Source organism: Diorhabda sublineata, chromosome 8, assembly GCF_026230105.1.
Source record: "Diorhabda sublineata isolate icDioSubl1.1 chromosome 8, icDioSubl1.1, whole genome shotgun sequence".
Taxonomy (NCBI): domain Eukaryota; kingdom Metazoa; phylum Arthropoda; class Insecta; order Coleoptera; family Chrysomelidae; genus Diorhabda; species Diorhabda sublineata.
The window spans coordinates 32,209,610-32,226,264 of NC_079481.1; the positions used below are offsets into that span (position 1 = coordinate 32,209,610).

The 16,655-nt window shown below is 35.6% G+C and overlaps 1 protein-coding gene across 2 annotated transcripts in view; it reads right to left on the reverse strand.

The window, feature by feature from the left end:
* Positions 1 to 625: 625 nt before the first annotated feature.
* Positions 626 to 16,655, reverse strand: part of LOC130448203 (myosin-VIIa) — a 54,746-nt gene continuing 38,716 nt past the window's right edge. For both annotated transcript variants that reach the window (XM_056785472.1, XM_056785473.1), the window contains exons 19-23: positions 10,465 to 10,730; positions 7,011 to 7,257; positions 6,579 to 6,955; positions 6,317 to 6,520; positions 626 to 6,256 (exon numbers count right to left, since the gene is read on the reverse strand). In XM_056785472.1, coding sequence (XP_056641450.1) covers positions 5,569 to 6,256; positions 6,317 to 6,520; positions 6,579 to 6,955; positions 7,011 to 7,257; positions 10,465 to 10,730 — 1,782 coding nt within the window. In that variant the 3' untranslated portion in view covers positions 626 to 5,568. The remainder of the gene's footprint in view (positions 6,257 to 6,316; positions 6,521 to 6,578; positions 6,956 to 7,010; positions 7,258 to 10,464; positions 10,731 to 16,655) is intronic.

The window sequence follows — 16,655 nt, forward strand, 5'->3', positions numbered from 1 at the left end:
TGTGAACTGTTAATACAATTACGCAATTATATTTCTTATTCACATACACATGGTATGACCTCTACGTCAAACATCTAATTTAAAATTTTATTTATTTTAATAATAAACTATCGGACAATGAGACTTCTATAGCTAATGGCGAAAACAATTTAGAAATATTATTACTTCGGTATGTAATGAATCATAATTTTAAAGTAGGTCGAAAATGACAGCTGTCACTTTATAATGTTGATTAAACTGATTTTGATTTACATGATAAATTAATTGATTAAATAGTTATATCAATTAAACGACAGATATTCGAAATTATATAAAAAAGTTCAATTCATGTTGAAATTGTAGAAAGGACGCCATCTATCAAATGATAGCAACATCGATTGTACGGCGGATGGCTCATAAATTAGATTCCTGTTAAAATTTCAATAAGCATCGCCATCTATCAAACGGTAGTAACATCGTCTGTAATTCGGATGATTTATCAAATCGATTCCTGTTAAAATTTTAATAAGCGTCGCCATCTATCAAACGGTAGCAGCATCGATTGTATGGTGAATGACCTTAACAGACCTCGTATTTTAATGTTATGAATTCTGGGCTTATTTAGAATAATTTATAGAGAAATTTTACGTAAAACTTTATTCATTGTTATCAATTTTTTGATGGAATATAGTAACAGTAATAATATACAATAACTGGATTAAAAAATAGAAATGTTAATTAACAAAAATTCAATTTTATACATGGTTCTATTAATTTTTTGTTTATTTATTTATACTAACATAAAATAAATATGAATCAAAATATTTAACATAAACATTTACAAGACCTATAGAAATATAAAAAAAAAGTTTTAATATCTTGAAAAATAATAAGATATATAAAACACTTTCTGTTTGATATAATTTTGTTTTTCGAGGTTATGTTTTCTAAAAAAGTTATAGAAATTTCAAAATGACAAAAAAATCATTTAGTATTATTTTTTATAGTCGTTTGAGAAACTTTTTGAGAAAATATTGAAGAAAAAGGATTAAAATCCTGACCAAATTGGAATAATTGGGTTCCAAACCACTGTGCTGTTGAAATGAAACTTCCTGATTGTTGTCACACAATGGAGACAGCTGTTTGTCCAAAAAATTGAACGATTAAGTTCGATATTCATTATTTTTAAAATAAGTTTTGGAATTTATGGGAAAAAAGTGAGAAAACGATAAAAATCATGTCCAGATTGAAATAATTGGGTTGCAAACCATCACACAGTTCAGATCGAACTCCCTGATTGTTTCTGCACAACCCTGAAAGTTTTTGGCCAAAAATTCTTACGATAAAGATACTATTCATTATTCCTATCAAATTTTATGGAACAATAATGTTTAAAAAGTGAAGAAAACGATAAAAATCATGTCCAGATTGAAATAATTGGGTTGCAAACCATCACACAGTTCAGATCGAACTCCCTGATTGTTTCTGGACAACCCTGAAAGTTTTTGGCCAAAAATTCTTACGATAAAGATACTATTCATTATTCCTATCATATTTTATGAAACACAAATGTTTAAAAAGTGAAGAAAACGATAAAAATCATGTCCAGATTGAAATAATTGGGTTGCAAACCATCACACAGTTCAGATCGAACTCCCTGATTGTTTCTGCACAACCCTGAAAGTTTTTGGCCAAAAATTCTTACGATAAAGATACTATTCATTATTCCTATCATATTTTATGGAACAATAATGTTTAAAAAGTGAAGAAAACGATAAAAATCATGTCCAGATTGAAATAATTGGGTTGCAAACCATCACACAGTTCAGATCGAACTCCCTGATTGTTTCTGGACAACCCCGAAAGTTTTTGGCCAAAAATTCTTACGATAAAGATACTATTCATTATTCCTATCATATTTTATGGAACAATAATGTTTAAAAAGTGAAGAAAACGATAAAAATCATGTCCAGATTGAAATAATTGGGTTGCAAACCATCACACAGTTCAGATCGATTTCCCTGATTGTTTCTGGACAACCCCGAAAGTTTTTGGCCAAAAATTCTTACGATAAAGATACTATTCATTATTCCTATCATATTTTATGGAACAATAATGTTTAAAAAGTGAAGAAAACGATAAAAATCATGTCCAGATTGAAATAATTGGGTTGCAAACCATCACACAGTTCAGATCGAACTCCCTGATTGTTTCTGCACAACCCTGAAAGTTTTTGGCCAAAAATTCTTACGATAAAGATACTATTCATTATTCCTATCAAATTTTATGGAACAATAATGTTTAAAAAGTGAAGAAAACGATAAAAATCATGTCCAGATTGAAATAATTGGGTTGCAAACCATCACACAGTTCAGATCGAACTCCCTGATTGTTTCTGGACAACCCTGAAAGTTTTTGGCCAAAAATTCTTACGATAAAGATACTATTCATTATTCCTATCATATTTTATGAAACACAAATGTTTAAAAAGTGAAGAAAACGATAAAAATCATGTCCAGATTGAAATAATTGGGTTGCAAACCATCACACAGTTCAGATCGAACTCCCTGATTGTTTCTGCACAACCCTGAAAGTTTTTGGCCAAAAATTCTTACGATAAAGATACTATTCATTATTCCTATCATATTTTATGGAACAATAATGTTTAAAAAGTGAAGAAAACGATAAAAATCATGTCCAGATTGAAATAATTGGGTTGCAAACCATCACACAGTTCAGATCGAACTCCCTGATTGTTTCTGGACAACCCCGAAAGTTTTTGGCCAAAAATTCTTACGATAAAGATACTATTCATTATTCCTATCATATTTTATGGAACAATAATGTTTAAAAAGTGAAGAAAACGATAAAAATCATGTCCAGATTGAAATAATTGGGTTGCAAACCATCACACAGTTCAGATCGATTTCCCTGATTGTTTCTGGACAACCCCGAAAGTTTTTGGCCAAAAATTCTTACGATAAAGATACTATTCATTATTCCTATCATATTTTATGGAACAATAATGTTTAAAAAGTGAAGAAAACGATAAAAATCATGTCCAGATTGAAATAATTGGGTTGCAAACCATCACACAGTTCAGATCGAACTCCCTGATTGTTTCTGCACAACCCTGAAAGTTTTTGGCCAAAAATTCTTACGATAAAGATACTATTCATTATTCCTATCAAATTTTATGGAACAATAATGTTTAAAAAGTGAAGAAAACGATAAAAATCATGTCCAGATTGAAATAATTGGGTTGCAAACCATCACACAGTTCAGATCGAACTCCCTGATTGTTTCTGGACAACCCTGAAAGTTTTTGGCCAAAAATTCTTACGATAAAGATACTATTCATTATTCCTATCATATTTTATGAAACACAAATGTTTAAAAAGTGAAGAAAACGATAAAAATCATGTCCAGATTGAAATAATTGGGTTGCAAACCATCACACAGTTCAGATCGAACTCCCTGATTGTTTCTGGACAACCCTGAAAGTTTTTGGCCAAAAATTCTTACGATAAAGATACTATTCATTATTCCTATCATATTTTATGAAACAATAATGTTTAAAAAGTGAAGAAAACGATAAAAATCATGTCCAGATTGAAATAATTGGGTTGCAAACCATCACACAGTTCAGATCGAACTCCCTGATTGTTTCTGCACAACCCTGAAAGTTTTTGGCCAAAAATTCTTACGATAAAGATACTATTCATTATTCCTATCAAATTTTATGGAACAATAATGTTTAAAAAGTGAAGAAAACGATAAAAATCATGTCCAGATTGAAATAATTGGGTTGCAAACCATCACACAGTTCAGATCGAACTCCCTGATTGTTTCTGGACAACCCTGAAAGTTTTTGGCCAAAAATTCTTACGATAAAGATACTATTCATTATTCCTATCATATTTTATGAAACACAAATGTTTAAAAAGTGAAGAAAACGATAAAAATCATGTCCAGATTGAAATAATTGGGTTGCAAACCATCACACAGTTCAGATCGAACTCCCTGATTGTTTCTGGACAACCCTGAAAGTTTTTGGCCAAAAATTCTTACGATAAAGATACTATTCATTATTCCTATCATATTTTATGAAACAATAATGTTTAAAAAGTGAAGAAAACGATAAAAATCATGTCCAGATTGAAATAATTGGGTTGCAAACCATCACACAGTTCAGATCGAACTCCCTGATTGTTTCTGGACAACCCTGAAAGTTTTTGGCCAAAAATTCTTACGATAAAGATACTATTCATTATTCCTATCATATTTTATGAAACAATAATGTTTAAAAAGTGAAGAAAACGATAAAAATCATGTCCAGATTGAAATAATTGGGTTGCAAACCATCACACAGTTCAGATCGAACTCCCTGATTGTTTCTGGACAACCCTGAAAGTTTTTGGCCAAAAATTCTTACGATAAAGATACTATTCATTATTCCTATCATATTTTATGAAACACAAATGTTTAAAAAGTGAAGAAAACGATAAAAATCATGTCCAGATTGAAATAATTGGGTTGCAAACCATCACACAGTTCAGATCGAACTCCCTGATTGTTTCTGCACAACCCTGAAAGTTTTTGGCCAAAAATTCTTACGATAAAGATACTATTCATTATTCCTATCAAATTTTATGGAACAATAATGTTTAAAAAGTGAAGAAAACGATAAAAATCATGTCCAGATTGAAATAATTGGGTTGCAAACCATCACACAGTTCAGATCGAACTCCCTGATTGTTTCTGGACAACCATGGAAGTTTTTGGCCAAAAATTCTTACGATAAAGATACTATTCATTATTCCTATCATATTTTATGGAACAATAATGTTTAAAAAGTGAAGAAAACGATAAAAATCATGTCCAGATTGAAATAATTGGGTTGCAAACCATCACACAGTTCAGATCGAACTCCCTGATTGTTTCTGGACAACCCTGAAAGTTTTTGGCCAAAAATTCTTACGATAAAGATACTATTCATTATTCCTATCATATTTTATGGAACAATAATGTTTAAAAAGTGAGAAAACGATAAAAATCATGTCCAGATTGAAATAATTGGGTTGCAAACCACCATACAGTTCAGGTCGAACCCCTTGAGTGTTCTTGTACAGCATAGAAAAGTATTTGACCTTAAACGAAGAAGTTGAAGTTTGTTTCATAAATTAATACGATGTATTACCAAAAAAATATTTGAATTAGTGTAATATGAGTCAAAATTCGGTAATAACCAGTCAAAAATTATTTTGGTCGTACATTATAGAGTCGAGTACTGAGTCAAAACAATAATTTTGAAAAATTTCTTCTGAAAACATATGTCTCGAAAAACAAAACGTCGAAATGATGGACTATTACATAATATATAATTTTTTACGATGTTTATAATTGTATTTATTGTATCAATTATAAGAAACCCTTCCTAAAACACACCCCGTATTTCGAGGTAAAGATTTTTCACTACATAACAAAAAATTTTAACTTTTACCTGCAATTAGACTTGAATCGTTATGGAAATACAGGGCGTACAGTACATACAGTACATAATTTACACATTTTATTAGTTTTTTTTCCCTAATTGTGTAACCTAATACTTTGTTCTTGTTCCAAATTGATGTACTGTCTTACTAGCCTCGAAATTTCGTGCGCTTGTTCAGTCTGTAGCCTAGTAACCCTCTGTTGTAACAAGTTACCGCATTTCATATCCAAAAATAAAGCGCCGTCTTCGGATCGCACCTTCCTAGTACTAATAACCTCCGCGAAAGGCCAATGATGAATCGTTTCGTGCGTGTTCATATCCAAGAAATGCACCCCGTTTTTATTCAAAGCCAATATATGTTCCTGCCAATTGTCGTTTTCTCCTAGTACTTTTTTAACGGCGAAAAAAGAACTACCGAACAACGACCAATTAGTTAACACTTGCAGTACTCGATGTTTAGCCGTGGAAACTGATAAATTAGCCGCTTGTCCCCAAGTCGTTTGAACTAAGGCTAACCATTGCGCAGGTCGGGGTTCTCGCAACGCCAACACCGGTTTGGGTAACAAAAATTTCACTTCTTTAAGACTAGGCGAATGACCTAGATCTGCAGCTCGATGTAGTAGAGCCGCGATCAAAGACATGTCCCTTATTATACCAGAAGGTAGACTGGTACTACCCAAACGGAGAAGAAGACCTTCCAGATAATCCGGAGCTACTTGATTGAACAATACTTCGGTGTATAACGGACTAGAATCGTGTTTGAGGGGATGGTACCAAACCGATCTGCAAAATAAACATTTTCAATTACAAAATTCGCGTTAAATCAAATCGTTTTGTACGTACCGGCAGAATATTAAGTAGAAAGGTTGTGCGGCTTTATGTAACTCGGTTGTAACGTCTAGTATGTATTCGTCTGCGGCTAGAGGCATAGTAAACGCATCGCCTTGTACTATACAGTACAAACTGAATTCTTGTTGTTCAATTTCGTTTGTTACGCCGATTAAATTACACAACTCGCCGATGACGTCCGCCACTACTGTACTACACCTGCAAAAAACGTACAGCGGATTAATCGGCGTACCAAAAGGACGTTTTATCGTCGTACCTGGTATTAACAACTCTTTCGGCTCCGCCGGGTAACCTGTAGATCTGTCTTCTAGCACTCCTTCCGGCGCTAACTGCTGTAACTTCCTCGACGGAAGGTACGTTCTTCCTGCCGCCGCATCTTTGGGTTTTCCTCAAATTCGATAGACATACGGCGGCCGTTCCATGACAAACTCTTCTTCTGTCGTTTGCCGCGCTGGTCAGATGCTCGGTAAGATATGGAATGAGGACGTCCGAGCAAGCGAAATATGCTGCGACTATCGAAAGGAGTCTCCAAGCTCTTTGGCAAGATTCCGGATGGGGAGATTTGTTGCTGGTCGTTTGTTTCATCAATTGGCAGTAGACTTCGTCGCGTAGCTGCGTGAATTTGTGACAATGCTACGAAAGAAATTACGTTAAAGATAAATTGTACGATAAGTTTATTTATTATTACCATTAAGACGGTATAGACGCATTTAACTTCGGACATATCTGGAGTTAATGGTAAGTCTCCGCAATATCTTAAGATACATTCGAAGCATTCGATAGCTAATGGCGTCATTTGCTGGTCGTGTAGTCTCAATAATGGACCGTCGATCGGTACTCCTTGCCATTTTATAAGATCCGTGTGTTGTTTCCACGTCCATTCTTTTCTTTTTTCTTTCAATTTGGCCATGGAATCAATTTTCTGGTTTTCCGATCTGAAATTAAACAATTGGACATATCAAAGATGGATCCAACGCCAAGAGTTGCTCCGATAGCTTAGTTTAATCCTCCAAGAAGTTACCAAACTTAGCGTCCACTGATACTAGTCCCGTTTCGTAAATTACCATCACCGAAGCTGGTGCAATCAATACTTTTTCTTTTGTTGGAGGTTTCCGGAAGTATCTATGTCTATTTCAACTCCCGTAGATGTGTGAAGCTAAAGTTTAGTTCTGGGATGCTGTGATTTTGTATTTTTTTTCCACCAAGACATCTTTTTATATACATTGAGACTTTTAAGTCATCTTCAAACGAGTTTTCGCTCAACCGGAAGCTTTGGTGATACAACCGCTGAAGATAAACAAATTACCATCACCGAAGCTGGTGCAATCAATACTTTTTCTTTTGTTGGAGGTTTCCGGAAGTATCTATGTCTATTTCAACTCCTGTAGATGTGTGAAGCTAAAGTTTGGTTCTGGGGTCCTGTGCTTTTGTATTTTTTCCACCAAGACATCTTTTTATATACATTGAGACTTTTAAGTCATCTTCAAACGAGTTTTCGCTCAACCAGGAGCTTTGGTGATACAACCGCTGAAGATAAACGTTTTGTATTGATCACGAGCAAAGAGACAGACCAATAAATCTGAAAAATTGCCTTTGAATACTTCTACAATGAAAAGAGACCAAAATCAAGTCAACGACTGTAATGTTTTTGGGATTTCAAAGTGTAATCCATCCATCTTATCGTTGCAGAAGGTTTTATTTCGATATATATCTTATCCGACATCATCTGGTTTTACTACGAATACATTTTGATCCCAAAAACGAACGATTATTATGTGGAAATCTATTTTTTTTAGTATTTTGGAAAATACGGCCACTTACAGTGTTGGTTTGGGAAACTAAAATAATTTTATAAGGGGTTTTCCAATAAGAGGTGATATCTATTCAAAGAAAAATACCATTTTGTGAGATAAATGGAACACAACATCAGCCAAATGGCCGCCCCGACTGCCCTTACAGGACCATATCCTTTTCATGAAATTTTCCGTAACCAAATTGCAAAGCGGCTGCCCTACGTCCTCGATACCCTCACGAATTCCATCTTTGAGGTCTTGAATCGATGCTGGACTGTTGGCGTAGACGTAGATCCAAAGGAAAAAGTCGCAAGGTGTTAAATCACAAGATCTCGGTGGCCGATTGTGATCAACTCTTCGAGAGAAATTTTTCCCGTAAAAGATCGATGGTTTCGATGCTTGTGTGGCACGTAGCGCCGTTTTGTCGAAAGTAAACGTTGTCCAAATCAATACCATCCAATTCCGGCCGTAAAAAATCATTAATCATGTCTCGATAGCGCAATCCATTCACCGTAACTGTCATTTTCGAAAAATAAGGTCCAATGACACCGCCAGACCATAAACCGCACCAAACAGTCACGCGTTGAGGATGGAGAGGATTTTCAACAATAACTCTCGGGTTTTACGAGCCCCAGATTCGACAATTTTGTTTATTGACGTAACCACCAAGGTGGAAATGGGCCCAAGGACCCAATCAGCAAAGACACGACGTTGTTGATGATCGTCCGGCTTGAGTTCTTGTGTTAACTGAACTTTATAGGCCTTAAGACCCAAGTCTTTATGCAAAATACGGTGTAATGACGTTTGCGGAATGGCTAATTCCAAAGAACGACGAGGAATGAACAAACCTGGGTTTTTTGCAACACTTTGGGCTACAGCAGCAATATTCTCAGTTGTTCTTGAGCGACGTGCACGGGTTTTATACGTCACATCACTAACTTGTCCCGATAGTTCAAATTTTTCCACCAATTTGTGTATTGAAGTTCGAACAGGTGCTTCACGTCGACCCGAAAATGTTTTAGTTTTACGAACCGTCTCTGCCAAACTTTCACCATTTTTATAGTGAATTTTAATAATTTCACGTTGTGGAACGCATTTAAATTAATGGCGTAGTTTCTACTTGTCAAATGTCAAAAAAATGACAGCTTCGAAAGTGACATTTACCGAAATGGCGGGCTGTTCAAAATAACACCTATTATTGGAAAACCCTTTATAATAAAGATACTTTCACATCGAAAAGTCATTCTTCCGTAGTTAAATGAATTAATTATTATCACTATTCAATTATCTCGGTATGGATTTTTATAATAAATTACTAACCTTCATTACAATGAGCAATTAAAATTAAAATGGAAAAAAAATCACGCACTATACCGAGCACCAGTTAAAACAACAGTTAAACTAAATAATATCCCATCCCAAAGAAATATAGACCATATTAAACAAGCAATTAAATAAAGAGAAACAATATATTTATTATGCTTTCTAATTTTTTACAATATAAATATAACGAACGTACTTTTTATACGACTACACATCGTTGCTCAACATTAGATAAATTAGATCGATTAAGAATTGAAATTAACTACAATTTGACGATGCCCGTAGATAAATGACAATCATGACCACAACATTTCCCGTTCCACTTAGTCCGGAGCGTGTTACACGTGGTTGGGATGTACGACAACGTTTTTTTGCGGTTGCAAAAAACGAAAATGTTTCTTTTTCGTCATTTTTTCTTATGAATCCACCGTTTTTATCCTCCGCATCTTCTACTATGTCTCATAGCGCGTCAAAGTTTCCCATCTTAGAGTTGATCGTTCTCGACGTCTTCTCCATGGAGTTCGGTATTCACTTTGGATACCTGTGGCGATAGAAAACATTCAGAACGCGACCTCAGAAAAGCACAAACGCGACAGCGATAAATCTAGGAAGAAGATTACACTGAAAATAATGATTTGGCCGTAACTGTCACCCGATCTCAACCCAATTGTGTTTTTGTGGGACAAATTGGACGGGGAAGTCATATTTCCACTTAAAATCTTCGGAATACTCTGACTCTGACTTATTTGTCGTAATAATACAAGAGAAAAGGAGTGAAGTTGAACAGGATCGTTAAATTTGGGTCGTAGAATAAGTAATTTTTCTTCTTTTTCAAATGAGGTAATTTCCCGCGTTTCCGTTCTACGTCATATGTCATTGTTTATGGTTCTTCTTCTATTATATATCTTGTAATCAACGGATACGTCTTTTGAAGGTTAGATCTAACTAAATGTCATAACTAGAATCGCCATCTATATATTAGTCTACGAACTTTCCAAACCGTGATGATATAATGTATTTACTTACTCTGAGAACTGCCTGAAGTTGTACATCGCGAATTGTAATAGTGAATATTTTCCGCTAGAAGGTACGGGACTATTTGGAGATTGTACTTCATCGTCCCTTAAATCCCTCGGATGATGCTGTTGTTTGGGGGACGTTTCTTGAACTGATACTCTAGATTTGGTAGTTGTCGTATTCAAATTATTCGTAGTAATGTTTTCGAAAGAATCCGTTTGCGGCGAACGAGTACGTTGGGGAGACGTAGCGTCCCAATGATTTTTCGACTGTATCTATAAACAAAACAACAAATAATACCGAACACATTGTTTATATTAACAAAACCACAACCAAGTTATCGTCTTCAAAGGTCGAAGTCTATGAAGACGATAACTCGGTTGAGCGGCTGTTCTAGCTTATATTTGAATCGCCCTCGTAACTTTTCATTATAGTTGTTCAATATCGAGTCGTTTGGGAGTTAGTTCATAGAGGGAGTTTTCGTTTTGGTATCCAAAATGGCCGAAATTCGACATTTTCGGACGCTGATCGGAAACTTTTGAACGATTCCTCGTATACCGCATTATATTTCGCACGTAGAAAAAATCCTGGTAGTGAAATTCGTATCGGAACATGTGTTTTTTCTGTGTCACATACTTTCACCGAGCGTGCAGAACCAGAATTTTACGGACGGAAATTTATAAGTACCCATTAAAAAAACAATGACCATAACGTACAAGGTCGATATATTTGTTTATGCATACCGGTTCTATAGTTTTAAATAAATTAAATACAAAAATTAACATCAATATCAAATTATACAATTTATTTCAATGCCAAAGTTATTTCCAGCTGTAATCACGATATACAAGGTGTATCAAACAATTTAGGAACGTTTTTTGGGAACAGATCGTGCGTAAGATTTACAAAAACGGTAATTCGGCGATTGCGGCGCGTAGAAATATTCGTAATTTGAATTATTGATTAGAAAACGGGTCAAAAAGTTTGTTGAGAGTGGATAAACCAACATCCGGTCGTCCTAAGTCTTCTAGAACAGTCGAAATCATATAAAGTGTTACTCAATCTGTTCGTGGCGAGCCTGACTTGTTTGTTGCATGGATCATCGATATTTGGGTCTTAATTTTTTCAAAATTCAGTTGGTGTAAGGATATAAGCCTCGGAATGCTGGTCAGAGGCTTGAATTCGTAAACCAGATGATTGACTTGAAGGTTATAACCTGTTCGTGACGAGCCTGACTTGTTTGTTGCATGGATCGTCGATATTTGGGTCTTAATTTTTTCAAAATTCAGTTGGTGTAAGAATATAAGCCTCGGGATGCTGGTCAGAGGCTTGAATTCGTAAACCAGATGATTGACTTGACTTATAACCTGTTCGTGACGAGCCTGACTTGTTTGTTGCATGGATCGTCGATATTTGGGTCTTAATTTTTTCAAAATTCAGTTGGTGTAAGAATATAAGCCTCGGGATGCTGGTCAGAGGCTTGAATTCGTGAACCAGATGATTGACTTGAAGGTTATAACCTGTTCGTGACGAGCCTGACTTGTTTGTTGCATGGATCGTCGATATTTGGGTCTTAATTTTTTCAAAATTCAGTTGGTGTAAGGATATAAGCCTCGGAATGCTGGTCAGAGGCTTGAATTCGTAAACCAGATGATTGACTTGAAGGTTATAACCTGTTCGTGGCGAACCTGACTTGTTTGTTGCATGGATCGTCGATATTTGGGTCTTAATTTTTTCAAAATTCAGTTGGTGTAAGAATATAAGCCTCGGGATGCTGGTCAGAGGCTTGAATTCGTAAACCAGATGTTTGACTTGAAGGTTATAACCTGTTCGTGACGAGCCTGACTTGTTTGTTGCATGGATCGTCGATATTTGGGTCTTAATTTTTTCAAAATTCAGTTGGTGTAAGGATATAAGCCTCGGGATGCTGGTCAGAGGCTTGAATTCGTAAACCAGATGATTGACTTGACTTATAACCTGTTCGTGACGAGCCTGACTTGTTTGTTGCATGGATCGTCGATATTTGGGTCTTAATTTTTTCAAAATTCAGTTGGTGTAAGAATATAAGCCTCGGGATGCTGGTCAGAGGCTTGAATTCGTAAACCAGATGTTTGACTTGAAGGTTATAACCTGTTCGTGACGAGCCTGACTTGTTTGTTGCATGGATCGTCGATATTTGGGTCTTAATTTTTTCAAAATTCAGTTGGTGTAAGGATATAAGCCTCGGGATGCTGGTCAGAGGCTTGAATTCGTAAACCAGATGTTTGACTTGAAGGTTATAACCTGTTCGTGACGAGCCTGACTTGTTTGTTGCATGGATCGTCGATATTTGGGTCTTAATTTTTTCAAAATTCAGTTGGTGTAAGGATATAAGCCTCGGGATGCTGGTCAGAGGCTTGAATTCGTAAACCAGATGATTGACTTGAAGGTTATAACCTGTTCGTGACGAGCCTGACTTGTTTGTTGCATGGATCGTCGATATTTGGGTCTTAATTTTTTCAAAATTCAGTTGGTGTAAGGATATAAGCCTCGGGATGCTGGTCAGAGGCTTGAATTCGTAAACCAGATGATTAACTTGAATGTTATAACCTGTTCGTGACGAGCCTGACTTGTTTGTTGCATGGATCGTCGATATTTGAGTCTTAATTTTTTCAAAATTCAGTTGGTGTAAGAATTTAAGCCTCTGACCCTGGTCATTCATTAATTTTTTCAAAATTCAGTTGGTGTAAGAATTTAAGCCTCGGGATGCTGGTCAGAGGCTTGAATTCGTAAACCAGATGATTAACTTGAATGTTATAACCTGTTCGTGACGAGCCTGACTTGTTTGTTGCATGGATCGTCGATATTTGAGTCTTAATTTTTTCAAAATTCAGTTGGTGTAAGAATTTAAGCCTCTGACCCTGGTCATTCATTAATTTTTTCAAAATTCAGTTGGTGTAAGAATTTAAGCCTCGGGATGCTGGTCAGAGGCTTGAATTCGTAAACCAGATGATTAACTTGAATGTTATAACCTGTTCGTGACGAGCCTGACTTGTTTGTTGCATGGATCGTCGATATTTGAGTCTTAATTTTTTCAAAATTCAGTTGGTGTAAGAATTTAAGCCTCTGACCCTGGTCATTCATTAATTTTTTCAAAATTCAGTTGGTGTAAGAATTTAAGCCTCGGGATGCTGGTCAGAGGCTTGAATTCGTAAGCCAGATAATTGACTTGAAGGTTATAACCTGTTCGTGACGAGCCTGACTTGTTTGTTGCATGGATCGTCGATATTTGGGTCTTAATTTTTTCAAAATTCAGTTGGTGTAAGGATATAAGCCTCGGGATGCTGGTCAGAGGCTTGAATTCGTAAACCAGATGATTAACTTGAATGTTATAACCTGTTCGTGACGAGCCTGACTTGTTTGTTGCATGGATCGTCGATATTTGAGTCTTAATTTTTTCAAAATTCAGTTGGTGTAAGAATTTAAGCCTCTGACCCTGGTCATTCATTAATTTTTTCAAAATTCAGTTGGTGTAAGAATTTAAGCCTCGGGATGCTGGTCAGAGGCTTGAATTCGTAAACCAGATGATTAACTTGAATGTTATAACCTGTTCGTGACGAGCCTGACTTGTTTGTTGCATGGATCGTCGATATTTGAGTCTTAATTTTTTCAAAATTCAGTTGGTGTAAGAATTTAAGCCTCTGACCCTGGTCATTCATTAATTTTTTCAAAATTCAGTTGGTGTAAGAATTTAAGCCTCGGGATGCTGGTCAGAGGCTTGAATTCGTAAGCCAGATAATTGACTTGAAGGTTATAACCTGTTCGTGACGAGCCTGACTTGTTTGTTGCATGGATCGTCGATATTTGAGTCTTAATTTTTTCAAAATTCAGTTGGTGTAAGAATTTAAGCCTCTGACCCTGGTCATTCATTAATTTTTTCAAAATTCAGTTGGTGTAAGAATATAAGCCTCGGGATGCTGGTCAGAGGCTTGAATTCGTAAACCAGATGATTGACTTGAAGGTTATAACCTGTTCGTGACGAGCCTGACTCGTTTGTTGCATGGATCGTCGATATTTGAGTCTTAATTTTTTCAAAATTCAGTTGGTGTAAGAATATAAACCTCTGACCCTGGTCAGAGACTTGAATTCGTAAACCAGATGATTAACTTGAATGTTATAACCTGTTCGTGACGAGCCTGACTTGTTTGTTGCATGGATCGTCGATATTTGAGTCTTAATTTTTTCAAAATTCAGTTGGTGTAAGAATTTAAGCTTCAACGTAGCAGATTATGTCTACCGAATTTCGATAACCGGAAATTCTTAAAAACGGGCTCTGTTGCCGATGATTCGTGTCCTAAACGACTGGTATACGTAATAACTAACGAAAATAAATGAACAGTGGCGCTGGGGTTGATTGAGCAGCGTCTCCTCTACGTAATTCACGAGGAGGATCAATCAAAATTGTCGACAAGGGTTTTTACAATCTGCAATTGATATCGGAAGAACTATACGAATTGTAGGCTCACCAGGATGTTGAGTTGTTTTTCTTCTACAACAGCGTCACCACTTTCGTCACTAGTATTTTGATTTTTTTCATCGCCGATACAAATACTGGTATTATTGCTTTTAACTGAACTACCGGAAACACTCTCGCCACAACTGGATATTTCTTTAACTTTGCACGCACTGGAATTATCTTTGTTATTAATTTTATCGCATTTCCCGTTCAAATTTTCGAATCTGGCCAATATAGCTTTGACCGACACTTTGGTTTCGGCTTCTTCCGGTATGGTTTCCATACGTCCCGGATTCGATTCCGCGCGATTTTCTCTATCCGATCTATCCGCGCCGAAATGACCGCAGGGTTTTTCGATTTTACGACATTTCTGGGCGTAAATTTCGCATTTTGTTTTTGTTTCCGTTCCCGAATCCGAATCGTTCGAATCGTCGCTGAGACTTTCCGAAGCGTTGGAAGAATTTGCTAAACTGTCTAAAGATCTCGCCGGAAAGTTGTCGGATAGATTTTTGTGTTGACCCCACTTTGTCGCGTGCATTTTTTCGTTTATAATTATCACAACTACAACAATAAATGTAACCTAATAAACTTTTGTTTCGAGTTCATCGTACCGAGTTTAAATAAAAATTGCGTCACGTAAATACCACATGGTGTTGTCTTGGAATCGATTTCCCGCTCAGAGGAGCACCGCTCGCGCTTTAATGTGTGATGGTCGATGGTCGATGTTCGGCCGACCGGACGTGTTCTGGTAACTGGATATTTGTGGGGCGTTTGATGGTATGTATGGGGGATCGTCGGTTGAGGATGGTCAAATTGAGAAATTGGCGTAGAAAATTCATATAATTGTAATTGTAATAATAATAATATAAATTTAATGAAAATATTTTGTTTTTTCGTTTGATATACCAGGGAAAAAAGAAAAGTTTGTTGTGTGAAGTGTATAAAGATGAAAATTTCTTTTTTCCAGTAGAAATCTAATTAATTTTAAATCGTCTGATTGAAAACAATCAATTCGTACAAAATTGTACTAAAAACAGATCCCATGAGATTTTCCCCATATGAATTAGAGTCGATTAAATCGAGATTCTTTTTATTCGAGGATTTTGGGGCCCCAGAACATAATTTAAAAAAACTGTAACGAAATTATTGTCATTTTATCAGAATTTAATGAATTTTCCTTTGGAAAACTTTGATATTCACCCCATACTTCTCAACAAAATGATTGTTCGTCATGTGGGGGTAGTTTTCTACCAGGGAAAAAAGAAAAGTTTGTTGAGTAAAGTGTATAAAGATGAAAATTTGTTTTTTCCAATAGAAATTCAATTAATTTTAAATAGTCTGATTGAAAACAATCAATTTGTACAACATTGTACTAAAAACAGTTCCCATGGGATTTTTCCCATATTAATTAAAGTCGATTGAATCGAGATTCTTTTTATTCGAGGATTTTGGGGCCCCAGATAATAATTTAAAAAAACTGTAACGAAATTATTGTCATTTTATCAGAATTTAATGAATTTTCCTTTGGAAAACTTGACTTTCACCCCATACTTGTCAAGAAAATGATTGTTCGTCATGTGGGGGTAGTTTTCTACCAGGGAAAAAAGAAAAGTTTGTTGAGTAAAGTGTATAAAGATGAAAATTTGTTTTTTCCAATAGAAATTCAATTAATTTTAAATAGTCTGATTGAAAACAATCAATTTGT